This window comes from Desmodus rotundus, chromosome 11 (assembly GCF_022682495.2).
Source record: "Desmodus rotundus isolate HL8 chromosome 11, HLdesRot8A.1, whole genome shotgun sequence".
Lineage (NCBI taxonomy): Eukaryota > Metazoa > Chordata > Mammalia > Chiroptera > Phyllostomidae > Desmodus > Desmodus rotundus.
This window is the reverse complement of record NC_071397.1, coordinates 9,002,110-9,028,681: the sequence shown is the minus strand read 5'-3', so window position 1 is coordinate 9,028,681 and position 26,572 is coordinate 9,002,110. Positions and strand designations below refer to the sequence as shown.

General features: G+C 50.9%; 2 protein-coding genes across 3 annotated transcripts in view; one reads left to right on the top strand and one right to left on the bottom strand.

Annotated features, from left to right (window-relative positions):
* The window catches only part of TAF8 (TATA-box binding protein associated factor 8), a 16,379-nt gene extending 15,876 nt beyond the window's left edge, over positions 1 to 503 (bottom strand). Inside the window, exon 1 of the mRNA XM_024557962.4 lies at positions 198 to 503. Coding sequence (XP_024413730.2) covers positions 198 to 242 — 45 coding nt within the window. The 5' untranslated portion in view covers positions 243 to 503. The remainder of the gene's footprint in view (positions 1 to 197) is intronic.
* Positions 504 to 1,346: 843 nt separating this feature from the next.
* CCND3 (cyclin D3) overlaps positions 1,347 to 26,572 on the top strand; it is an 86,270-nt gene continuing 61,044 nt past the window's right edge. The window contains exon 1 of one of the 2 annotated variants that reach the window (XM_024557619.4): positions 1,347 to 1,541. The gene's annotated coding sequence lies outside the window, so the exon portion shown is untranslated. The remainder of the gene's footprint in view (positions 1,542 to 26,572) is intronic. The other variant, XM_045193371.3, reaches the window with a different exon arrangement.

Below are 26,572 nucleotides of genomic sequence, written 5' to 3'. Positions count from 1 at the left end.
AATCAACACGCAGGCTCCAACTCAGAAGGCCGTCGCCAAGTCCCAAAGAGGGGGGGCACATAAGGCCTGAAAGACCCTTCTCTATTCGGAACTCCTGGTGGGGCTGGATGTCTAGGTATAAACTTGTTGCCCAGGCTAAGGGAAAATTATAAAACACCTAGACTTTCTCACCTTCGACCCCGCGCCTCCCCTCTTACCGTTCCGGAGCCGCCGGCCCCGGCAGTGGCCATCGTGTCGGCCATCTTGCTCTGGCGTAATGTGCGCGAGCGCAGGGCAGGATGGGATTTGTAGTCCCCGGGCGGGGAGGGGTGGTGCGCGCGTCTCTGTTTTCTTAAACTCCGCGGAGTGGGAGCTTTTTCTGATGACTTGCTTCACGTGACCTCCAGTGAGCGACGGGTTGACGGCACCCCAGTGAGCCTCGAAACTGAGCCCTCGGTTTCACACCGCTTTTAACCTGAAATCGTTTCTCATAAAGAGCACACCCCCTGGAACGCCCCAAAGTTGAGTGTCAGCAACACCTGGCTGGGTCCCGCCCAGTGCTAGTGACTCACAGTCTGTCGGAAGGGCCTGGGAGTACGTAGTGTTACGTCTCCAGCTGATTCTCCCGAGCTGAAAATTCTGGGGAATCTTACGTTGTGTTGTGACTCTTCAGCCCACCAATTGCAGCTAGAACCTAACCTAGTCCAGGTCTTCTACGGCACCCTCCCGCCCTCAGTTAATCCGCAGGTATTTGCGGGGCCAGCTGGGAGGCGCAGGCCGAGGGTGGCTCTGTCCCTCGCCCGCCTTATTCCCAGGGCCTGCGGTGCCTGTGGGTTTTCAGTTCATTTGCTCGCCACCCCCTCGGAATGGGGGTTCTTCAGACGGGGACCGCCCCGCACCTTATTCCCTTTTTGCGGTTGCCTGGCAGCACGCAGACGCTAGGTTTGAATTCTAACCCTCGCTAGCGGTGGGACTACGGGCATATGACCTAGCCTCACTGTGCCTCAGTCTCCTCTTTTGTGAAACTGGGGTGGGACTCAAGAGGGGAAAAAAATGATCTAATACAAAAGGTCTATCAAGGTGATAGAAGTACATTAAGAGGTGGAGAAGCATCACCTACTGTTGTTTATTCCCTGGGTAGCGCGTGGTTGAGTGGCGAATGCCCTGAAGGCGTAAGTCTGGAGACTTGCGCCGCACCTGCCCGAACACGCGGGGGGCACCCCCACCTTCTCACCTAGAGCACGGGGGTGAGGTCTGCAGGCCCTAACCTTAGCTGAGCCGAGCATTCAGCCCCCTTTGTCTCCCCCGCCCCCACTTCCCCCACTTCCTGCCCAGCTTTAAACTCGCGTTCCCAGGCTGGACCAGGACTTTGTAAACACGCCGCGCCTGCGGGGGTGGAGACTGATTCTGTTTGGGCTCCTAGGAGAGTGGTGCACGCCCCTCCCGGCGTCTGGAGGTTGCGACCCCCGACTTCTCCACCTCCCCAAGACAGAAGCCAGAGGCTGCGGGAGAGATTGTCTGCGGCGACAGTACATGCTCCGGGGGGCTCACCCGCCTAGGAGGTAGGCTTGAAGGCTGGAGAAGCCGAGATAATGGGGGGTCAGTATCCCCCTTCGCTGGAGGCGCCAAGGGTCAGGGTTGGGAGGTGAGTGTGTTGAGGTCACCGCTCTCTCATCACCTGGTTGTCCCTCAGAGCTGGGATCACTTTCTGAGTGAGCTGTTCTCCATGTAGTTAAAGGGCAGTGAAACCCCACCGAAGCCCTGAGTGTTTTCTTAGGTGCGCATAGCCCCCCTTCCAAGCTGGTGTGGAAGCCCAGTGGGCTGTTGTTGTTCTACATAGATCAGAGATGGAGGTAGGAGGCGAGTAGGAGGGCAGGGAGCCTTTGGTTCTCCTGCCAGCCAGCGCCAAGGGAGGAAGCCAGGGGACAGGACTGGAAGGAGGACCTCTTCATTGTTCATTCCTCTGGTGTCTAACGGGTTCACAAGTGATAGCCTTAGTCTCTTCGGTGTCAACAAGAGGAATAACTGAAGAAAGCGGTTTGCTGTTATTAAAGGGGCTTTACTGTATTCACGTCCAAGCAGATTGAGCACGTACTGTGTTGTGTCTGGGATTGTATTGGATGCTGAGGGTGCAGTGATGTTACTCACCTGCAGCTAGTGTGGGTCCTGAACAACGGGGATAAGGCATTGAGTTGGGGTGGCTGGGGAGGCTTCAGAGAGAAGAGGACATTTGAGTTGGCTTCTGAATGATGAATAGTCTCACCAGACAGAGAAGACATGGGAAGTCTTTGGGGACACTTATTCATTCCACAGAGTTGTACTGAACCCTGCTCTATTGCCCTAACCTTAACCCTAACCCAGATTTAACCCCCTATTTAAGCATGAAGAAGAGGTGATAATGAACAGGCTGAATTCAGAGAAAGGGCTGGTCTCCAAAAACCCAAAAACTCTCAGCTAGGTACAGCTAGGAGGGTTCACCTGGGGGTGATGTGACAGTCCACACAATCTTGGGGTACCCGCTCCTCACCCCTGGACTCTAGGAGTATTTCCTTTAACAAATCCTGGCTCTGTGTCCCCCACCGCAGTTCTCTTTGAGACCACACGTGGGTGAAGAGAGCCAGCTCTCACTGCATTTCTGCAGATTCTTCTGCTCTTTCAATTCTCAGGCTCTTTCGGGAGGTGACTGATGCAACAATTGATGAATTCATTTAACAGCTGTCTGCTGTGGCCATACTCTGTATACGCTAGATGTAGGGGGCATAATGGTAAACAAGTCAGCGCTTCTGCCCCCCTGGAATTTGCAGTCAAAAGCGTCTCTGAGAATTCCAGCTAGATACCAGTCTCCACCCAGTCCTTGGGACCATGACCTCCATGGTGCTGACCACCTTCTCTTTCCCGTTTCCTTCCCTCTGGGGTTCAGCATACTAGCTCACGCTTATGTACCTCTGTCAGGTACTCTTCTAAAAGTTTTAGGTGTAATGTCCCATTTAATCCTCCAAACAGTCCTGTAAGGTAAGCACTAGGGTTATCTCCATTCTATAAGTGAGAAAATTCAGACAGAAAGGACAGAATTTTCCTAAAGAGGGCACCAGAAACAAATGGCAGAGCTGGGGTTTAAACCCAGGTCGCTTGGACCCTGGCTGATGTGGCTGTGTGGGTTGAGCTCGGGCCTGCAAACTGAAAGGTCGCTGGTTCCATTCCCAGTCAGGGCACATGCCTGGGTTGCGGGTCAGGTCCTTGGTTGGGTGAGTGTGAGAGGCAACCGATCCATGTTTCCCTTAAGAATTGAAGTTTCTTTCCTTCTCTTTCTCCCTCCTTTCCCCTCTCTCTCTAAGAATATAAATAAACTCCTGAAAAATAAAAATATGAGCCCAGGTCACTTGACTTGGAAAGCCTTGTATTTAACCACTAGGAAAGCCTACCTCCTTGCCGGACCTCCATGGTTCTGTATCTTGGGTGCTACAGAGGGGAGTGATCTGTTAGCTGTGCGTGTGTGCTAATACCGTCTACCTCTAGGGTTGGGGCGACTGCACAGACCGGGTATCCTCTCTTAATGGCCCTCCGTGTGTGTGTTTCCTAAGCCTCCCTTATCAAGAGGAATGGACCAAGGATTGACGCAAGAAAGACCGCAACGTTGATGTAATGTGCCAGAATCTGGGAGATGGGAAACTAAGACATCTCTTTTGTTGGCAATCCTTAAGACTAGCAGAAATTACACTGGCCAGTGTGGCTCAGTCGGTTGGAGTGCCGTCCTGTACTCCAACACGGTTGGGGCTTCAATTCCAAGTCCAGACACATACCTAGGTTGCAGGTTCCAGCCCCAGTTGGGGCACATATGGGAGGCTACTGATCAGTGTTTCTCTCACATCGATGTTTCTCTCTCTTCCTTCCTTTCTCTCTCATATTAATAAACGTATTTTCAAAAATAAAAAAAAGAATAGCAGAGACCCTCATACTCCAGATTCCAGGAGGAACAGTCCTCGGTAGCTGAGTAAGGAAGATGGTCAAGGAGTGAAGCAATGAAGCAGTTGTAAGATGCTTACCTCTTCCCCACAGCTGCTGCATGCCAAAGCTGCATCCGTGGGTCTGACCCTGTACCTCCAGGCAGGCTGGGACCATGCCCATTGTAGACACCAGGCCACAGGGTAGAGGTTCCATGGATTCCAGCCATGTTAGCAGAACCTTTCTGAAACTCTGGGTTTCTCACAGGAGCCTTCAAGCACACATCTGGGGAAGCCCTGAGGCTGTCTTCTCTGCCTGCAGTCAGTCCACCCCCAACATCTTTCTGTCTTTGAGAGAGGGGTATATGTTGGAGGGATGGAGGTTGGTGCTGGGACTCCAGGTGAGAGGGGGGCCACACCAAGGTAACAGGTAAGCAGGATGTGAACATTCAGAACTATGCTGGCCTCCAGACTGTTCTTCTGTCACACCACCCCCTTCCTCGCTCATCTGTAGGTGAGTCGGTGGGTTCTATGGAACCTTTGAGCGCCCCAGCCCCCTGCCCCAGGCACACTTCTGGCTGGGGAAAGAGAACAGGTTGTTCTCTTGAGAAACCACAAGAGGAAGTTTAGGGAGGGCTGGGGCGGGGAAAGTTCTGGGGCCCCTGCCAAGTTTCCCTTTCAAAGCCCAGCGGGTAGATGTGTTTATTTGGGTGTGTTTCTCCTGCCCTCAAAGACATTTAACTTTTAAACCCTCTGAGTGTTAAAGAGCTGTTGAGGCCTGCCCATTACAACAGGAGGGTGCGGCCAGAGACGCTTCTGGAAAGGGTTTTGGAACAAGGTGCCCGTTTGGGGGATTTCACCTGGGATTCAGGCTGGTTTGGAAAGGCCGACTAGCTCCAGAAAGTCTCCTTTTCTCCTTCTGACCTTTCACCTTGCTCCTCCCAAAGCACTCCCTGCGGGGTTATAATGGCTGCATAGGAGCTGAGTAATGTTGCCAGGAGCTGTTCTAAATGTTCTGACCACCTTATCTCACTCAATATTCACCACAGCTTCAGGTAGTAAATACCCCTACCCCCAATTTACAGGTGGGGGTACACGTTCTGAAAGGCTAAGAAATTTGCCTGAGGGTCGCACAGCTAGTAAGTGGCAGAGGTCAGATTTGAAGGCTGGTCTGATTTCAAAGCCTGGGCTCTTGATGCCTAAATTAACCCCCAAATGGAGCATCAACTTCCCCACCATATCAGACCCTGAGTGATGGGGAGGTTGGAACCCAAAGGCGTATTAAAAATGATGTGGCTAGTGCAGGGAGGGGCTGGCTTGGGTATAGAATCCGAAGGGATCCTGGGAAGTTAGTATATTACAAAAAGAACAACCACGTGAAGAAAGAAGATGTGGTGGGTGACAGGTTGAGGTCAAACTCTGGAAGGCTGAATCAGACGGGAAGAAGATTTAGGAGGGGTGTTGTAGCTGTGGTCAAATATTTATAAACTGTTGCCTTTGGAAGTCCCTGGGTAGTGGGGACTGGTGGAGCCAGATTTCTAAAAAGCATAAGAACTTTCTAACAAATAATTGCCTGATTCCCTTCTGAAGAAGTTGGTTCCTCATGCTTTGGCGGGGTTTCTGCCCTGGAGAAGATTCTAAAGTCCCTCCCACCTCTAAACCTTCCCGTGACTATTTACCTGCTTCCCTCGTCCTTGCCAACCTTCCTTCCTCCACACTCCCTGGCCCTTGGTGGTCCCCATCTGTCCACCAGGTGGGGCTGTTGTCCAGTGTGCCGCTCAAGAGGCTGCTTGCTGGTTTGGGTGAAGAGCGCCACCTGGGCCTTCAGCCGGCATCTGGTTGTATGAGGCCTCTCCCCTACCCCATCTCCAGCTACGTGCATACCAGCGCCCAGAGAGCTACTTTTGACCCAGCACAACCCCCATAAAAATGCCTCTTAGGTCTCCTCCAGGCTCAGGCTGGACCAGGCAGGCCTCTGCCCCTGGGGCAGGCTCCCTTCCCCGGGTCAGGATTCCCTCCATCCCACACTTTCTATTTCCTCTCCCTGACCTTCCTTTGCCCTTGAAATAGAAAAACCCATGTGTCCTGGGCAATGGGCAAGGCCAGCGGCCCTCATGGGCAGGGCAGGGCACCGAATGTGGCATGGCTTTTCAGTCCCTTCAGAGACGTGACACCCATGTCATCTCCCTTAACGGGCCTCAAAAACCACCTCCCTCTGAAACTATTTGCCCTCAGCGGCCTGACCAGTTCTCCCACCCTGGTAGAAATTCCTCCCGGACAGCCACTCCTGGGGCGGGGGGAGGGGGCTGAGGCGGCGTCCTTAGGAAGGAGGGAGAGGAGAGGGGTTGCCTTGTTTGTTGACTCGGATCTGCTGCCACCTCAAACCCCTAGGAAGGCACAGAGTCACTGGGGCCCCCAGGGACACAGCAGTCAGGGCCCAGTGTGAGCGGGGACTGAGAGTACAGCTACAAGCCCCATGGCCAGAGGACACGTGGAGGGCAGGCCTGGAGGAAGAGGCCATGACTAGAAGTGTTTCGTGCACTTAGTAACTCACGTCCTCTCCGCAACAGTCTAGTGACACAGGACACCCATGTTACGATGAGCAGACCAAGGCACTGATGGTTAAGCAGCTTGCTTGCGTTCATACAGCTGGTCAGTAGCTGAGCTGGAAGCCTGACTCAGCCTTTTGGCTGTAAGGTTTGTGTCCATAACCGCCGAGCTGTGCTTTTGCTTGTGAAGTGGTTGAGAGAGGCTGTGCTCAGCAGTGAACCCCCCCTCCCCCCCCCCGTTTGAGTCCTAGCTCGGCCCCCCCTCCTGAGTTCCTCATCTGTGAGGTGGGTATAGTGTAACCCCTGCCTCACTGAGTCACTGTGAGGATTAGCAATAGCTAATTATGATTATTGTCCTTACTTTTTTATTTTCCAGCCACAGTGGACATGCAGCGTTCAATCAGTTACAGGTGTATGACATAGAGATTAGAGTCTATATAACTTGCAAGTAAGTTAGACTTATCACCCTGATAAGTCTCGTACCTGCCCAGCACCATCCATGGTTACTACAATATTACTGACTGTATTCCCTGTGCTGTACTTTACATCCCCACGACTGTTTTTATATCTGGCAGTCGGTACATCTTAATCCTTTCCCCTTTTTTCCACCATCCCATATCCCCCTCCCATCTGGCGGCCATCAGTTTGTTCTCTGTATCTGTGAGTTTGTTTCTGTTTTGTTTGTTTATTTTGTCTCTTAAATTCCACATATAAGTGAAATTCTATGGGACTTGCATTTCCCTGTCTGACGTACTTCTCCGAGCATAGTACCACCTAGGTCCGTCCACGTTGTTGCAGATGGCAAGATTTCGTTCTTTTTTATGGCCGAGTCATAGCCCAGCAACGGCTAATGTTCATGGCTTGTGTGCTGCATGACAAGTGTGAGCTTTTCGTGTCCTCGCCACAGGTCTCTGAGGGAGGCACCGTTACTACACCTTTGTGAACAAGGACACTGAGGCACAGAATGGTTATACAGAGTGAGGGGCAGAGGCTTCAGATCCCACGCCCCGCACCAGGCTCCTGAGACAATTCACAAAGCCCTACCAAGTTCCAGGCAGGTCATAAGGCCTTATGAGTGATAGCCCCTGGCATCCTCATATCACCCACCGTCCTGCTCACCTCCAAGACTGAGCTCCTGGGGGTGGGCGCGGGGGCTGCCGAAAAACAAAGAGTCAGCTCTGTTCTCTTTCCTTACCATCCCACCTCTGACCTCATTTCATCCTTTCTTCTACAATAAAAATCAGCCCGCAAGTTCTGGCCTGTGGTCAGACAATTGGACAGAATACTTGACATTGGGGCTGTCCCAGAAACTCCCAGTTTGGGCCCCAGCCTTGCCTGCTCCAGCACACCCTCCCTGCAGTTCTGTTTTCTTCCCTCCAGGCCCGTCCTCTGCCCCTCCCTGGGGGCCCCGAGTTCTGGGAAAGGAAGCCCAAACAGGGCCTCAGACCGAGCTCCAGCTCGGGCTCCAGCTGGAAGTGTTGCAGGCTGTGGAGGAGGAGAGGACAGGGCACAGGGGCCCCCAGGCTGCCTGTCCCTATGGAAGCGGCTGTCTGTTCTTCACAGACTCCTTCCTAAACTCCAGTTTGTTAAGCTGATTTCCTGGGTGCTCTGGTCAGAATCAGCTCTGAATAAGACCCAGGGGAGGGTTTACTCTCCTCCCTGGCAAGCAGGTATCTCAGGCTGTCTTTAGCTGATGAAGGGGAGGAGTGCTGTTCCCTCCCAACACCAGGCCCCTGGGAGTCAAGGCTGATTTTTCCTTTCCTTCCAGCTCCCTTCCCTTCTCTGTAAGCAGTATCTGTTACAGCCACAAACTTGGAGACCATTCAGAAGTGGAATCTATTTTCATCACAGTGGGAGAGGACCTTTGGGTTACAGTCTCTCGGATGTCCTGGGTGGCTGAGCATAGGCCAGATTCTCCTAGGCCTTGTCTGTCTTCCTTCCCGTCGGCTGGTGCCTGCTGGTCCTCAGGGCAGCCTCCATCTATTCTTGGAATTGACTTCAGTTTTACTCTCAGGTCTCCTGATCTCTAAGGAAATGGAGTCTTTTCCTGCCTGGGCCAGCCCCTGGAGCTCTAACTCAAAATTCTCTTTACAAGCACTAGATGTGAGCTTGGTGCCTTCTGGGTGGTCCTCAGAAAGCCTTGCTTCTCCCTCTCCTTCCCTGCCTTCCCTCTGACACAGCCTCTGGGAGTCATGTTTGGCATTCCTTTCAGGAATTGACTCTGTGGATTTCTCTGAATCCTCCTTTCTTCCTGGGCCTGTGGCAGTGAAAATGCTGGAGATGATACTGGCATATCTTTGCATAATACTTCCACATGCCAGGGAGTGTCCTAAGTGCCTGTATGGACTATATGCCATCTGCAGAGAAGTTTATAATAAGTATGATATTAATTAAGCCATTTCTCATTTAGTCCTCCTAAGAATCCTAAGAGCTTTCCTTGTTTTGCAGATGAAGAACTGAGGTCCAAAGATTAAGGAACTTGCCCAGATCAAACAGCTAGGTAGTCCTGAGAGCCTGGGGCTGAAGGAACTCTGACCTGCCTTTTCATGCACATTGTGTCTGTGTTGTATCTGTGCACATGTGTGCACGGGGCGGGGGGATGAGACAGTTCCGTGTTGAGACATTGTCCTGAGCATGCCAGGACAGGTGGAGCAGGCTGGCAGGCCTCCGAGCTGCCTCTGTTTGCGACCATGTATTTGTGCATGGCATGCACGTCTGAGTGGCGGTGAGATGGTGTGGGTCAAGTCTTCCTGGCAAGCCCAGAGCCTCCCCTGTCCTTCAGTGCTCCTGGCCTGAGCTTCAGGGTTACTCACTAAGCCAAGCAGGATGGAAGGGAAGGAGCAAGATGGCCCAGCCCTGCCCAGCTGCCAGGTCAGGTGTCGCACAGGACCCAGGAAGCAGGAGTGGGTGGTGGCGATGTGAACTTTGCTAGGTGGGGCTGGGGCCCTAACCCATCTGAGGAGGCCTGGATGAATCAGCCTGACCACAGCCGCCCCAACTGCAGTGATGGTGAAAACAAGCTCTTCTTCCAGCTCCCCCTCCAACGCTCATTTTCCTTTCTTCTCTCCCCGAGACTCAGGCTTAAACAGGGGCGTGGTACCAGGCACTAGCTAAGGGGCACACCGCTGCAGGTAGTGGCTAAGCTGGGTCCTAATACTGGAACTGCAACCTTGACCTTCAAGATACTCCACCCAGAAACAGGCAGTAGCTCTGGCCCAGGGTGGATGCGACATACTCTGCCCAGAGGACAGGACTGCATAGGTCTGGGACTCCTGGGACACCCACCTGGTCTTTCCCTCCGACAGAATCTATAGCTTCCAGAGGATCATCCGATGATCTTTACAGCATAGCTCTGTTATTGTATTTGGTGTTGGGTTCAAAGTAAGTGTAAAAACAGAACACATCAAAGTTACTTAATAAAGTCTTCTTAAGCTGCTCATAAAACACAGTAAACATAGTTTGTGTGTTTTCTCCCATCTGTAAGCATCTCCAACCCAGCCAGATTTTATTGGAGATAAGTAGTAATAGCCAGACGACCAAGTCTTTGGCAGACGTTAGGTTGAGCCTGGGGTAAGGGGCCACATTGTATGAACAACACGTAGGTTTCTGTGGTTGGTTGGTGTCTTCTCCAGTAGGTATCGTTGAATTTGTGATAGTTAAATGTGCACGTTTAGTAATTTAGAATGCACTCTCTTGTGGGCTCCTCTGGGCTCCCTGAGCCATGAGAAAGCTTTGAGTGACATGCTGTGGGAATCTGGAGGAAAGAGCAGTTGCTTTTGGACGGATTAACCAGGAATTTCTTCTCAGAGGTGCCATTTAAAAAAATAAGAGGTGTAGACTTGATGAGAAACTGAACTTTAAATGGTGGTTGCTTTCGTATGTTTTTACTTTTCTGAATATCTGAGTTCTTTTACTGTAAGCCATGTTATAGAAATAATCATTTTTTATTCTTGTTTTTATGACAATTATTAGGCTGACTTATTCTTTATTATTATTGATTCTAAAATAATTAGTGGCTTTTTCTACAGTCATTATTATTGCTGTAAAAATAATTGTTCTTAATATGACCACTTCTTGTTTTTTTAACGGTTTAAAAACTGTCGGTTGGAGCATCATCCCATACACAAGAAAGGTTGTGGGTTCGATTCCCAGTGAGGGCACATACCTTGCTTGCAGGTTCGGTCCCCAGTTGGGGTGTGTATGGGAGGCAACCAATTGATGTTTCTCTCTCACGTCGATGTTTCTCTCTCTCTCTCCCTCTCTAGAATAAAAAAATGTATATCCTTGGATGAGGCAAATACATACAAACATACATACATACAAACTGAAGTACCCCGCTGGGGCAGGAAGGTAGGACATGAGTAAGGTAAAAATGGAGAGGGCTGGTGCGTTTCAGAGACCCTTTGTCTGCTTAAACGGATGTGTTCAGTCAAAGGCAGGAGTCCTCAAGCTTCCTGGTCTCAGAAATACTTTACATCCTTAACAATTATTGAGGATCCCAAAGAGCTTTTGCCTTGAAGGTTGTAGCTGTTGCATTTAATTTCTATTAAAATTTTAAAAGTATTTGTTAATTCCTTTAAAGTAACAATAAGAAACTCATTTCATGTTAATACAGCATCACATTTTTCATAAAATAATAACTATGTTCCAAAGCAAAAAAAAAAATTAGTGAGAGGTGTGGCTTTGTTTTACATTTTTGCAAGTCTCTCTAATGCCTGGCTTAATAGAAGACAGCTGGATTATCAGATCTGCTTCTGCTGCAGTCTGTCGCTGTGTGTTATTTTAGTTGATGTATGTGAAGACAGATGTGCATTTGCAAAGGAAGAACCTTGCTGACTGTTCGAGGATAGCTGGCCTAGTGGGACATAGAGCTGGAAAGAAACGATGGTGAAGAAGCTAAATTAACAATATTGGATTGGGGAGTTGGGACTTTATTTAGTAGGTAATGGGGAGCCATTGAAGGCTTTTGAGAAAGGAAGTCACATGATCAGAACTGTTTTAAGATGATTTCTAGGGCATTAGTAGAAAAATAGTATTGGTGAGAGGGTCTACAAAAAGTATAAAAAGGGTTGAAACTAGGGTGACCCCGGTAGAGATGGAAATGAGGGATGATTTGGCAAAATATTTCAAAGGTAGAAGCAACAGAACTTAGTAATTATTTGGTAGGAAGGCATGAAGAATCATCTGCTCTGTGAAATTGCTCTTCCCTCCCTCTGTTAGGCACCGTGCATTCTTCTGAGATGAAGTATGTGGCCATATGTTGTAGTTGGCTGCTCGTATGCCTTCTCTCCTACGAGACAACAGTAGATGCTCAGTAAATAAGTAAATGAATGAATGACAGTAATCAAGAATTAAGACCCTAGAACAGGGGTGTCAAACTTATTTTCAGCGGGGGCCACATCAGCCTCGTGGTTGCCTTCAACAGGCTGAGATATTTTCAGGACTGTATAAGTGTAACGACTCCTTAACTGTTAAGGAGTTGGAAGTACATTCAGCCCTTTGACTGATGTGGCTCCCGGTACAAATGAGTTTGACCCCCCTGCCCTAGAATATTTCAGCTTGGGTAGCTGGTAGAATATTGGTGCCGTTAACAGCAGTTTAAAGGCCAGGAGGAAAAGATGTCTGTTATCATTAAGTGTCATTAAGTAAAGGGTAGGAGGAGATGTCAGGCTGGGAATGAGAAGAAAATAGTGGGTGGGCCTTGAAATATGCTGTTCTCTTGGCTACGAATTACATCTTTGTAGGTACTAAAGATTTGGGGAGAAATATGAAAAATGTCTAGGAGAGATCAGAGGTTATCTGCTCCTTATCCCCACGTAACTCTCGTTCAGTCAGGGCTGTGTTTTTCAAACCTAGGAATGTTTTCATTTTGACCCATTTCTGCACACACACACACACACACCTGTGTATAAAACAAACAGGTTCCACTAAACAGCGCTTCCCTTCCCCCACGTGACGCACTTTTCACCCCGTCCATTTCTTAGAGTGGTTTCATGGTGGGCTTCGCGGCCCAGCGGAGAGTCCTGACTTGCAGTTCGAAAACACTGAATTGGAGAGGTATCAGTTCGTATTCTCAAGCAACAGAAACGATTGTCCGATACGAGGCAAAGGGAGTTTATTGGAAGAAGGTTGAGAACTCAAGACTCACCAGAAAGGCTGCAAAACCAGACCTGGAAATGGGCAGACACTGACAAAGTGCCCGAGGGCTGGACAGAGGGACCTGCAGGGAGATGAGGAGATGACAGCCGCTGACCGGTCACCGCTGCCTGGCCAGGCATGGTAGGAATGGACGGGCCGGCCTGTCCAGTTCCCATAATGCAGGGCAGGCAGGCCGGCTCCTGGATTTGCACCGCAGCCGAGGGAACCCCCCGGAAGGGAACAGCAGTGTTACTGGAAAGGGGGTCGGGTGCTCAGCAGTGAGAAAAGAAGAGCCTACAAAACATAGGGACGGTGACCTCGGCACACAAAAGCTACCTAATGGTGAGGGGCGTCCTTCCGCTGTGGTGGATCCTTGCCCTGCTGGTGGCCTTGTCACCGGTCAGTTCTCCCTTCGGAAACACTTCGTCTATAGGGACAGAAATCCAATGCTGCTAAACACCCTGATCCTCTGCCTTGGTAATTCTCCTTTCCAGGCTCAGTCGTAACTTAAATTATTCTGAATGTAGAAAAAATTTCGCCCGATATTTCGTCAGAGTATTATGTACAGGGCCAGAAATTTGGAACAACTGGACTGCCTCACAGTGGAGCAGGGTCCTTGAACAACAGCACGAGGGTCCGGGGCTCCGACCCCGCACATGGTTAGAAACCCACGTGTACAGTATTTTGGAGAAAGAGCTGTGTATAAATGGACTCGTGTTATTCAGGGGTTAACTGTATATCAAATAAAATAGTAATAGCCATTAAAAATGTCAGCTGCAAAAATAGGTGATGTCACAAAAATTACCTATATGGTAAGTAACGCTAAAGAAAAAAATCAGAATATAAAGTTATGCATGTGATGTATTTACAATTATGTATTTTACACACACACACACACAGAGAGAACAGACTGGAAGAAAATCTACCAAAATGTGTAGTGGTGGTTGTTTTGGGGGCAGGGAAACTGGGTGATTTTTTTCCCTACTTTTTCCCCTTTTTCTAAAGGTTCTGGTTCTGTAATAACATGAAAAATGCAAAAGAAGTCATGAGCTGTGTTTCCATAAGTATAGAAAATTGGTCTTATCCTATCCACAGCACCTCACTGGTGCCGTTGGTGCTGAGTGAAGAGTGTGACCACCCCGAGGAGAGCTCCGGGTGTGGCCTGGGAGGTGACAGCTGCCTCTGCCCCAAGTCCCCAAGTTCCTTTAAGTCCGGTGGCGCCAACAAAACTGAAATATGTGGGCAGCTCTGGGGTGACCAACTCAGGTTGTCATGCAGTTGGGGTGGGTCTTGGTGTTAGCTGACTCGCTTTGAAGACCTAGTTACCCATGGATGGACACAGAGTGGGTCTGAAGCGGGAAGCAGGCATTTCTTTGGGGGGGCCTGCTTTCAGCTTGGCCCTTTTAGCAGTGGGGAGCAGTGGGGAACTAAGGTGGCAACAGCAGGAAGCAGGACTGTATCCAATATCTGCCTTCCCCAGCTCAGCAACAGAGAAGGAGGTGGAGTCTGGATTGAGCCCTAAGATAAGGAATATGCAGCAGCTGACAGGGCAGATCAAAAGAAACAGCTGTGCCCCCAGGAGAATGAACTCCACATTCCATTCTCTGATCCCGCCCTCATTCCCTCTTCTTCCAAGTGCCTTCCCCCGCCACCCCCATACACGCACACTCAGCATCCCCATCAGCTAGAAGGGCCTCCCCACGGCCTTGGCTTAGCTCCCTTAGAACCTTCCCACACCCCGTCCCTCCCCCCCTTAACCAGAGGCTCCAGGGCCGCTCTCCAGCTGTCTGGAAGGGAGAGAGTACTCAGGACAGGTGGCCGGAGGCGGATGGACAGGGGCCTCATCCAGGGCCAGGCTCCACCTGCCAGACCGGGCCACCCTCAGACTCACCCATGTGTGCGTTATTCCAGGAAGAGAAGAGGGCTGGGCTGTGATGCCGAGGCTGGGGAAGCCGAGGCAGGACCTGGGACAGTGTAGGGTGCATGGGGAGGACAGTGTGCGTGGTCCTGATGGCCAGGTCTGCGAACATCTGGTTGTCCTCACTGCGGGTGGGTCCTCTGGGAACTTGCAGTCCAAGAGGGGAGGTAGACAGCAGGTACAAATATGCCTCCCAAGGTGGTTTAGGGAAGTCATTCCTCTTCATAGGGCCTAGGGGTACCCCTCCCCCCGGCTCTAAGGAACCCCTGCAAGGCTCTGTGTCTCCTGAGGGTTCAAGTCACTGCTCAGAACACACCAGACTCCTTTCAAGAGATGCCAACCTGGGGTTTAAAATCAGTGAGATAGAAGGAGCAGATACTTTCCATCTCTTGGGGCTGGGCCAAGCTCTTGGGGCACCAGTGGTAATTAACACCCTTTCTTCTGTGTCACCCCTAGTTCCGACCGAGTTCCAGCCTGAGCAGTGAGACTCAGCTGGACCCGGACACTGAGGGGCTTCCATGCAGCACTGGTTCCCACCACGTGCTGCATCTGTGTCCCACAGCTGTAGGGACTCTGGACGCAATCCTGTGCTCCTGAGCTTGTCCATGGCCCGTGTCCTGGGTACACAGAGGATTACATTCAGGGGCAGGTGGGTGGGTGTTCGCTCTGATATAAGGACAGTTGAAAGAGGAAGGCAATAGTGGGCTCTCGAGGCTGCCCGCAGGGAGGGGAGCCCCACACATCCCCTTTGTTCAGTGCGGGTGTGTGTATGGGGGCCTCACTATGCTCTCAGTCCACAACTGCTGGCAACCTGCAGGGTCCCACATTATCGTAGTTAGATGACTCCCTTGAGGTCCCCAAGGCCCTCTAATGTCCCACATCTCCAGCAGACGGCTGGGCACTTCCTCTCTGACATAGCCCTCACCTGTACCCCACCAGCACACACAGTAAATGCGTGCTAATAATAGCCAGGATCAACTGCATAATTTGCACAGCTCTTTGTTCAAACATTGTTAAGAATTTCTGCTCTGGCCCTTGTGGCTCAGTTGGTTGGAACGTTGTCCCATAACCAAAAGGTTGCAGGTTCGATTCCCAGTCAGGGCACATACCTGGGTTGAGGGTTTGTTTGATCTCTGGCCCGGGTTTGTATGGGAGGCAACCAATCAATGCTACTCTCTTCCATTGATGTGTGTCTCTCTCCCTCCCTCTCTCTCTAAAAGCAGTGGGGGGTAGGGGGGTGGGGAGTCCTCAGGTGAGGGTTAAAAAGAAAAAGAAAAAAGAATTTCAGAGTGGCCCTGGCTGGGTAGCTCAGTTGGTCAGAGCGTCGTCCCTATGCACCAAGGTTGTGGGTTTGATTCCTAGTCAGGGCACATACAAGAATCAACCAATGAATGCATAACTAAGTGGAACAACAAAATCGATGTTTCTCTCTCTCTCTAAAAATCAAATTAAAAGGTTAAAAAGAAAAAGAATTTCAGGGTGGTGACACTAGAGCATTAAACCGAGTGCCGAGCCTTTGTGGGCACCAGGTGCCGTGTGACTACGCAGGTTGCGTGCCCGTGGGGCAGCCCTGGTGCGAGCCGACATTCGTCCCACACTTGGCAGACCCCGTGCTTGGTGCTCACCACGCATGATCTCATTCCTTCCTCCCAGTAACCCCGTTATCCCTATTGTGTGGATGAGGAAATCGAAGGATTAGACAAACCACATAACTTCCTGAGGTCACCAGCTCTTCGGGGCTAGAATGGGGGATGGAACCTAGCCTGTCTGTCAGCAGAGCCTGCGCTCGTAACCACCGCCCTGGCAGGGGTAGGGAGGTTGCTGGGCAAGGCAGCTGCTTCCCGTCCCCATCTTCTGCCCTATCAGGAGCAGGAAGGAAGATGAGGAAAGAAGCAGCAGCTGACAGTGCAGCAACAATGGCAGTGGTGGCGAGGGTGGCCAACCAGACAGAAGTGGCGGGTGGGGGCACCGTGCGATGGCATAGGAGTCGTATGAGCTGGAGGCAGCTGATAGACACCACAGCTGTGCCCTCCACCCTCTTGCCCAATGTGGGCATCGCTGAGCCCTCTTCTCCCCTCCGCCTCCTGTCACCTCCAGCTCTGCCTCTCTCTTCCTCTTCTCCCTTCCATCCCCCCTCTCCAGCCACCCTCCACTGGGGAGCTCACTCAGGGCTCTCCTGCAGCTGTGTCCTCGATATTCCCGCAGTAATGACAGACAGCCAGGGTTTAGCGAGCACCTGCTATGCGCCAGGCACGCCGCTAGGGACGCTTCACAAGTGTGCAACCTTGAATTCTCTCCACAAACCTGTAAACCGTTTATTATCCTCACGTTATAAAGGAGGAAACTGGGGCTCAGAGGGGCTAAGAGGAGTGGCCAGGGCTCCACGCTGCTAAGTGGTGCAGAGGACGCTTGGGCTCCAACCTGAAGCCCACGCACTTTCTGCCCCTTCACACGGCCTTCCCCATGGGGCGGGGTTGGCCCCACGGGGTGCAGTGTCTGTCCTGAGCATTGAATAACTGGCCCTCGCAAAGGAGATAAATAGCTGGGAAATGGTCAGTTTGAGGGGAGGCGAGTTGTGTGTTGTGGGGGAGGGGGGACGTACACCTTCTGCCTCAGCTTTACGTTAGCTGAGTGGGGTTCAGGGGTTGTCTTGTCTACCTGGAAGGCCCGTCTAACTCCAGGGAAAGCAGATCTTATGGAGTTAGGTGACAGGGAGGGGGCTGAAGGGCTGAGGACACTGAGGAGGGAGGACTAAGGCCCATCTCACGCTCCTTTTACCCAAGGACACCCTGGCACCAAAGAGTGGACTGTAACAGGCATCCGGGGAGGCTGGACTGCTGTAACAGAGACCCAAAAATCAGGGGCTTAAACAAAATGGAAATTTCTCACATACAAGTCTGGGTGGGTGGTCTGCCCCCTTGACGAGAGCCTGGCCCCAAGCCCCTCCTGTGGCATTGCTCCTCGGTGCCCTCAGATGTTGACGGCTGCACAGCACGCGTGTCCAGGGCCCATGGCCCTGCCAGTGGGAAAGGAGAAAAGGGAAGGAGGAGGCACTGCCCTTCCTGTTCAGGACATGGCCTAAAAATTGCCAGGTCACTTATCCCTTTGGCCAAATGTTGGTCACATGTCACACTTGGCTGCAGGGGAGTTTGGGGGTCATACATACTGGGGCTTCTAGTACGAAGGGAAATGGATTCTGGGGGGCAGTTAGCAATCTTTGCCATAGGCTTTCATTGGGGAGGGGCCCTGAGGGCCACGTCACGTGGGTGAGGATGGCTTTTGTAGGTGGAACCTCCAAGAAGAGAAGAGATCTTCAATGGACTTCCCTCTGGGGAGGCCCAGGGCTGAGGGGCGGCACCCTGCTGGCTAATGCCTTCTCCCCTGGACTGCCCCATCTGTGGTCAGAGGTAGAGGGTTCGATTCTCCCTCACCAGGACCAGGAGCCCCCGCAGGTCCCTGTGGAGCCCTTGTTCCAGAAGCACCGTAGGGTCAGCGTGAGGCTCACCGAGGAGCACCGTGTTCTCCCCTGCAGGAGGCTCTGCTGCTCTCGATGGGTAGAGAAGGTCACGCCCCAGTGAGGTGGTTGAGAGAATCAAATGTAATTATCTGCACTGTCAAGAGATGGAGACACTGAGGGAGTGAATGGCAGATGGAGAGTTCCAGGGTGCGGGGGCCAGTCTCAGCAACAGTAAGTGAGCAGAGTTGAGGTAGGAGGTTGAGCTTTGTCAAACAAGAGGGAAACGGTTTTCCCTGGAGATGTGAATCTTCAGGTGGCTAGATGCTACAGGCAGTCAGTCTTTTGTGTCCAGTGTTTGTTCACTCACTAATTCATCCTTCCTTCCTTCCTTCCTTCCTTTCTTCCTTCCATGCATCCGTCCATCCATCCATCCATCCATCCATCCATCCAGTGTGTGTTTTTTGAATGCCTATCATGGATTTGCCAGGCACTGTGTTCAGTGTGGGTGAAAGAAAAAGTCAGGACAGGCACAGTCCCTTCCCTCATGGAACTTCTAAGCCCTTGGTTTTGCCTGCTGTCCATAAAGGGCAGACTGGGCCATTGCAGCTCTGTGGGAGCCAGCCTTGTGGCCCAGAGCTCAGAAGGCCCAAAGGGAGCCCATTAAAGCTTGTGGCAGGCCCTCACCTTGAGCGGGGTGCCTGCCATCTTGGGGTGGCAAGGCATAGTGAGGGCTGGGGGAGCAGGGGAGTGAGGGTGCCAGGGGGCAGTGGGTGGAGCAGGCTTTGGAGCTGCGGTTTCACTTCTCTGTCACTTACCAGGCGTGGAGTCTGCTTTTTCTCAGTGGGTGAGTTTTGTGACCTCTCCTCAGAGCCTGGGGAGATGTCCTGTCTCACTTCCCCCTCCCAACCTGGCTGTCCCTCCAGTGCTCCAGTTTGGTGGGATCCCTTTCTCCCCCTACCTGTGGCCCCAGCTCACCAACTGCACCTCTGTGCTCCAGGACAGGGGGTGGTGTGGAAAGTGGAAATCTGTGTGGGGACACTTCCTTTGTGGGCCTTTGGTTTCTCAGCCTCCTCCCTGAGCCCCCCTTGCCTTGCAGCTCCCCCAGCTAGTCCACAAGTAACGAGGACCCACTGTACCACCACATGAGTTGGCGTTTGCCTGCCTCCCAGAGATGCCCCCTGTCCTAGTCTTCCCCCAAATACTCAGAAATCTAAGGATCGCCTGCCTAGCCCAGCAGGGGCTCCAGCTGTTTAACCGGCACCCTGTGCCAACTCTTGGGGCAGTGCCCAGGTCATACCACTTGTTGACTCTTTTGGTGGGGGGGGTGGTTTGCTGCTCTGGCACCCGGTGGAGGAGGGGTGAGGAAGCCTTGCCCCGCCACCCCACCACCCTCGCCTACTTCCCCACTGCACAGGAGGTCGCCCTGGTGAACCAGATGTACACGTGCATGGAGGGAGGGGGCGATGCGAGCAGGCGGCCACCTGTGACTTCTCCAGGCCAAGTGCCGCATCGACACCTGGGGAAGACCCCCTGGCGGTTTGGGGGGGCCTGTTTTGACCTGATCTTTATTTACGCCTGTCAAAGGAAGTAAGTAAATAGCTCTTGGTGTGGATGTGCGTGTGCCAGGCGGTGTGTGCCTGCTGCACACCGTTAAAAACTGCGACCCAACCCAGAGGAAGTGGTGACAAAAACGATTGTTTGTTTTATTTTCCACTTACCCTTACAAGTCTTCTCCACCTCCACCCTTTTTCTGTGTGCTGAGAGGCTCTTGTTGCTAGCCTGGGATCCAGTCCCTTGCTCATTCATTTCTTCATTCACTCACTTTGGTGTGCACCGAACCAAAATGGTGCCAGATGCTGGCAAATTTACAAGAAATTCCAGAAGAAAGTGAGATGGGGACAGGGCGCCTTAGGGTTTGGATTCACATTGCTTGGACTGCTTACTAGCTAGATGACCGTGGGCAAGTTAATTGGTGGGGTCACGCCCTGTCACCCACAGGACTGTTTCGGGATTTAAGTTGGTAGAATAGTGCTTTGCTCATGGCCAGCATTCAATGGTGAGTGACTTACTTTCTTTAAGGATACGTTCCGCACATGGGAGCAAAGTGTGTGATTTCCCCTCTGCACCTCTTCCCTGCTCCTGTGGCTGGATGCCCGCCCCGGACCTCCGTGAGAGCCTGCCCGAGCGACTGTGCGTTTCTCTGGCACCACTGCTCGTAGATGATCAGAGGCCCCCCAGGGCCTGTGAAATCAGATGCAACTTATCATGGTGCTCTGGTTCTCCTGGCATCGGGGCTCAACCCACCTGTCCACCCTCTGGGCCACGGTCAACCTGTATAACCCCGTCCCTGCCAACAAGAGTGCCCACTACACCCTGGGGTGTTCCCACTTCCACACTGTGCCTCCTTTCTGGAATGCCCTTTATCCTCCTCCCATCGCCCCGTCTATCCAAACTTGGCCATTCTTCAAGTTTTAAACCCACTTGGCTGTTCCCCCTACATATCCCGCCTCTTGGGTAAGCATGTCCTGGGTGGTATAGCATGCATGGGTGCACCTTGTTGTCCTTCCTAGGCTTGTCTTAGTTGCCTTCCACTCTTTTGTTCATTTAGCCCGTGGGAAGAATGACTGTTGTGTGCCCGACACCTTTGGGCCGCAGTCTTTATTTCTGCAGCAGTGCCCGTGCCGGCATATACCCTCTGTCAGTAAGTGTTGGTCCAACGAAAGAGTGAGGGGAAACAGTGAGAACAGAAGGCAGCAAGTGTGAGTCTTGGGGTGCAGGCCTTCTGTGCTGTGGGCCTTCCAAAGGCGGGGAAGGCTGGGGGTGAGGGGGGCCTCCCAGAGGTGAGCAGGGAGTGTTGGGAGGGCTGGGAGGCAGAGGGCAGGGCAGGGCAGGGGCCATGACCATCCCAGCCAGGGCTGGGATTCTTGCTCCAGCCCCTCGCCACCGCACAGGTGTCCAGATCTGGGAAGGGCGCTGTGGATGGAGGCCTGAGCCAGGCACATCTGTGGACAGGGTCCTTCTGAGGACCCAGTCCACATAGCGAAGCAGAGGAGAACAGGGCACAGCCAGGGATCTCCTGCACGTTGGGTCGCATACGGGCACAGAGCAGGGTTTGGATGAAAGTCGTGCGTTAATTCATTGATTCATTCAGCCTTTTTTTTTTAAGATTTAAAAAAAAATTATGCATACTTGCTCAGTGTAGGAAGTTTAAACAATACAGATAAATAGGAGAAAACCAGAAAAGTCGTTTATAGTTCATACCACCCAAAGACAGCCCTTGTTTAGGTTGTGTGGGTGTCTCAGTCTTTTACCTTAATTTTAAAAATAATTTTCATGCAACTATTTAAACAACTGTTTAAACAATTCATAATTTTCATATTTAATTTTTAAATTAAACTTGTTAAATTGAACAGTACAAAAATTGCAATCATAAAAGTAAAACAAACTTTATCATTGTAGAAACACATTACAGACGGGAGGAAAATAAAGATGCAAGTCCCACCCTCTAGATAAAACCAGTGTTAGGGTTGGTACGTGTCCTTCCGAACCTCTTTTCTGTGCATATACACTCGTAGTTTTATTCTTTTTAAAAAAGATTTTACTTACTTATTTTAGACAGAGGGGAAGGTATGGGGAAAGAGAGGGAGAGAAACATCGATCGGTTGCCCCTCACGCTCGCCCCAACCAGGCCCTGGGCCTGCAACCCAGGCCTGTGCCCTGACTGGGAATGGAACCAGCGACCTTTTGCCTTGTGGGACAGTGCCCAACCAACGGAGCCACGCCAGCCAGGGTGTGTTTTATTCTTTTCCAGTAAGATCATAGAATACTATCCATATGCAGTCATTTTTAGTTTTACGAAGTTAGGGTCATTTTGCATGCCCAGTGTTGCCGTTCCCTTTCTTACATAATGTTTTATGCTATGTATGTTACTTAAATTTCTGATGTTACACAGAAGGAATCCACATTATTGACGCATTATGCAGTTGTAGGCGGCTGTTTACAACGGCTGTTTGCAAACAGATTGCCTGAAAAAACAGGAGTTTCTAATTTGTACATTTTATGTATTTACTTTTAAAGATTTTCTCTACTTATTTTTTAGACAGGGGAAGGGAAGGAGAGGGAGAGAAACATCAATGTGTGGTTGCCTCTCCCATGCCGCCCACCCGGGACCTGGCCCACAACTCAGGCATGTGCCCTGACTGGGAATTGAACCAGCGACTCTTTGATTGGCCGGCCGGTGCTCAACCACTGAGCCACACCAGCCAGGGCTAATTTGTATGTTTTAGAATGACTGAAGTATCTCTTTCATTAATCAAAATGATTGCAAACCCTCAACAGTTACTATCTGGCTAAAGTGTCTTTTAAATGTGGTGGGAGACATCTTTTATTTCGTTTCAGGAATATGAAACTCACAGGAAAAGGCATTATGCTCAGATGGCTCAAGTGAAATGAAAATAGTCTCTCGAGTACACATCTTATGGCTAAAACTAAACATCCATTGACATCTCCCCGCATAACACTTTAACAACAGTTTTTCCCGTCCGTGTGTAGATTTCTGAATGCCTGTGTGGCCGTCCGTGCGGTGTTACTCGGTCATCGCGGATTCCCACAGACATTTCCTAAACTTTGTGCTGGGCGCCTGAGGCAGATGCCTGCCTTCTGGAGCTTCCGGTCCAACTGGGACCCCAACACCTTAGCAGTTTCTACTTAATGTAATAAATGGAGCGATGAATTCTGTATTGTGTGCAACGGAAGCTTGCAAGTGGTGAGGGGCTGGGGGGATAGTTGGGGCGGCTTTGTGGAGGGGAGACATTGTTGCATTGGGTGTTGAAGAACAAGCAGGAGGCTCCAAATGCGGAGGCCGGAGGACAGAGCGGAGGGGCCTCCTGCGGCAGTGTGACTGATTATCAGCCGTCACCCTGGCTCCAGTGGTTTGTTTCCGTGTCTCCTTTGGAGATGGCAGATTCTGCGGCTGAGAGCTCCAGCTGTTTATCAAGGGCCATCCCAGGGCTGGGGGCTCCCACTCCCTGCCGTGGAGGCTGTGAGGCCCTGATTAAGGAAACAGCTGAGGCAGGGACCCCGGGCAGCTCCCGGAAGGCTGCAGTGAGGAGCAGAGGGTGAGAGAGCAGGGTGCAGCGCAGGGGAGAGCCGTGGTGAGGGGTAGGAACCAGCTGTGCCCCTTGTGCTTCTAGGGCGGTCCCCTGCCCTCCTCCACCTGGTGAGCCGCTGCTCCCTTGAAGCCCCTCCCGGCCGCACCTCCTCTGCGACTCCATTCATTCTGCAGACCGTTCCTGATGGCGTTACGCGGAACTAATCCCTGTCCTTTGCTTACCTAGCAGGTCAGCATGTTGCCGTTGAAAGACTGAACTCTGGAATCAAGAGTGAGAGTAGCAGTAGCTACAATTTAGCAAGGATTTAACACGTGCTAGGCACTGTGATGAGTGTGCGAATCCATTTTCTCACCCAGCACTTGCCGACTGTCAGTGCGGTGGGGACTGTCATCATCCCGTGTTGTAGAGGAGGACACTGAACGGCAAAGGGACAGTAAGCTTGAAGTAGCACCGTGGAGGTTCAGCTCCCTGACCGCGTCTCATTTTCCTTGTTTGTGTAATCAGGGAGGTGAAAACAATACCTTTTTTCTCAGGGTAGTTGCAAGAACTGAATGCGGTAATTCACATCAAACCCCTCAGCTCCCACCCCTCCCTGTGACCGCCCTCCGCACCCCTCGTTCAGGGCCGTCTGTCATTCCTGGGGAAGTGCTAGATGGGGCTTCTGCGGCGGGCGGAGTGGTTAAGAGATCCATTCTGGAGCTAGACTGCCGGGGGTCAAAGTTCAGGCTCGGATCCGTGACGGGGCTCCGATAAATGCCTCGAGAAAGTTAACCTTTCTCAGCCCGTTTCTTCCTCTGTGGAGTGAAGAATGGCACCTTCCTCACAGGCCATTTTAGGGTTAAAATGGATGCACAGCTGCATGCACATAGTTGCTGTTTGTATTAACTAGACCGGAAACTTCCTGAGGGCAGGATCGGTTTCAAGAAGGTGCCACCCGGGTTCTCCCTGCCGTGGGGAGGACGTGTGTGGCCGAGCGGCCCAGACAGTAGCAGTGACTAGTACCCAGGTGTTGGGATTCTTTTTAGTACAAGACAAGTACTTGCTTATTGTAGAAACCTTGAAAATACAAGGAAGAAAATGAAAATGAACCGTGACCCCACTACTCAGAAATAATCACTGTTAACATTTTAGCATGCATCTTTCCAGTGGTGTTTCTGTTCAGACAGCTGTTTTCCCAAAATTGGGATCACACGGCGCTCTAGTACAGTTTTGAATCCCCCACTGACCTCGTCGTACGTAAGATGAGTATTTTCCAATGCCATGAAAATATTTCTGAAGTGGGGTCACTGGCATTTTGTTTTGTTTTACTGATAAAAAGAAGGTGCAGTGAGGGAGTTGATGAACAGATCAATGCCATCCTGGAGGGAGGGAGGTCTGTCCCTACTTAATATTTTTTCGGTGACTTGGGAGATCACATGGGTGGCATGTGATCTGCTGGCACCTTTGTGTCTTCCTTATCTTGGTGTGGCAAACCCTCCTGAGTTCAGAGCAGGAATGATGTCCATTCATTCATTCAGCAAATGTTTATTGAGCATCTATTACGTGCCAGGCTTGTTTTGTGTGCTTGGGATACAGTGGTAGGAAAACCCGCAAAAATGTCTTCCCTCGTGAAGCAAGGGGCAGTACTGGTAGGACAGATGGCAAGCAGTACGCACAATAAATAAGCAAAGCTGTAAATCTTATTAAAAAGTGATAAGGACTGCGGACAAAACAAAAATATAGAGCCAGTAAGGGGGATAGTCCTGGAGAGGGGACATTTTATAGTTTTCAACAGGATGACCAGTGTTAGCTGAGAAGGAAGCCTTTGAACAGTGACTCAAAGGTAAGGAATTGGCAGTGTAGCTCTCTGGAGGGCGGAGGGGTGTGTGCAGCAGAGAGAACAGCCAGAGCTAAGATCCTGGGACCAGAACCCTCCTGGACTGTTTGAGGAACAGCAGGAGGACCAGTGTGGCTGCAGTGGAGAGTCATTCTTGAATGAAAGGCTTGCCCCTGGGAGGGAGAGCCTGTCTGTTGATTGAGAGAACCAGGAATTAGATCTTAACAAGCTGTAACTAAAGATGTAAATTTAATCAGATACAAATTCCAACAAAAGCAAAGTTTGCTCTGACGTTAACAGAAAGTCCTCTGCAAAGCAAGTCACCTCAAATCCCTCTTTGTTAGTTGACTGGGTGTGAATTATAAATAAATTGCACAAGCACAGGATAAGGAGATAGGGCTTAACAGTCATTCACTCACTCATCATGTTTTTATTGAAGGGCTCTATGGGCCTGGACTTGCTCTGGGTGCTGGGGACTCAGAGCAAGGCAGAGCGCCTGGCTTCACGAAGCCCGCATTGCAATGGCTAGAGACTGACACTGAGCAAACAGACGTATAACACGGTGCTGGGTGGTGGCAACTGCTCACACCAACAGCAGTTAAGCATGGTTCTCAAAAGAACACTGTGGTTTAAGTTGGGTCTAAGTTCATTACGAGTCAACCGTGTAATGCAGTTGCCAAAAGGCCTCATTCCACTGGAGGCTGTGCAAACAGAATGCCCCGCGCTCGAGAGATTGTGTCCTCTGCTTGCTGGTCATCCTGCTAGACTTGGAGTATTGCACTTCCATTCTAGAGGGACTTTGACGAACCTGAACTTGTTCAGGGGAGAATGACTAAGATTGTGGGGGGAGGGGTGCTGTCATACCATCCAGAAGGTAGGACCAGCGTCAATGGGTAGAGGTTCCAGGAAGGTAGGTTCCAGCTCACTAGGTCGAGGAATTTTCTAATGGTTGGAACTGACCAGCAGTAGAATGAATGGGCCGTGAGAGAGGGTGAGACTCTATTCTCCAAAATTGTTAAGACGAACCTGGATTCACCTGTCTCTGGCTATTAATGAGGATGTAATAACATGGTAGAAGCTTGGGTTAAACATGTAGGGCCCCTCCAGTTCCAGGTCATACTGTGTATGAGAAGAGAAAAAGGGTTTTCTGCAAATACGTTGTAACACAGGTAATTTCCACATTAACTGCATTTTAATAGCCAGCAGTCACCAAGGCCATTGGTAGAATCCCAGCATGTAGAAACCAGATGCTCTCAGAACTCCTTCAGTCACCACTGTAGTTCAGTGTCCAGCGCTGAGCCCTATATGCTTCAGAGGGTTGGAGAACGTCCAGCCGGAGGGCCATGGGCTAGTCGGCAGGTCCTTCCCCCTTTCTATTTCGGTAATTTCAGGTAGAGAAAAGTTACAAGAATTATACAGAAACTCTTCATAGAGTCTTCGCCCAGACTCCCCAAATGTTAACATTTTATCACATTTGCTTTATCATTCTGTGTATCTGTCTGTCTCTCATGTGTCTCTGTAATGTATCTCTTGTGTGTGTGTTATATATGTATGTATAATATGGATACATGCGTTGTTTGAATGTAAATTGCAGCCATAATGTTCTTTACTCCCAAATACTTTAGTGTGCATTCCTTTAAAATATTTTTTACCACCCTGGCTG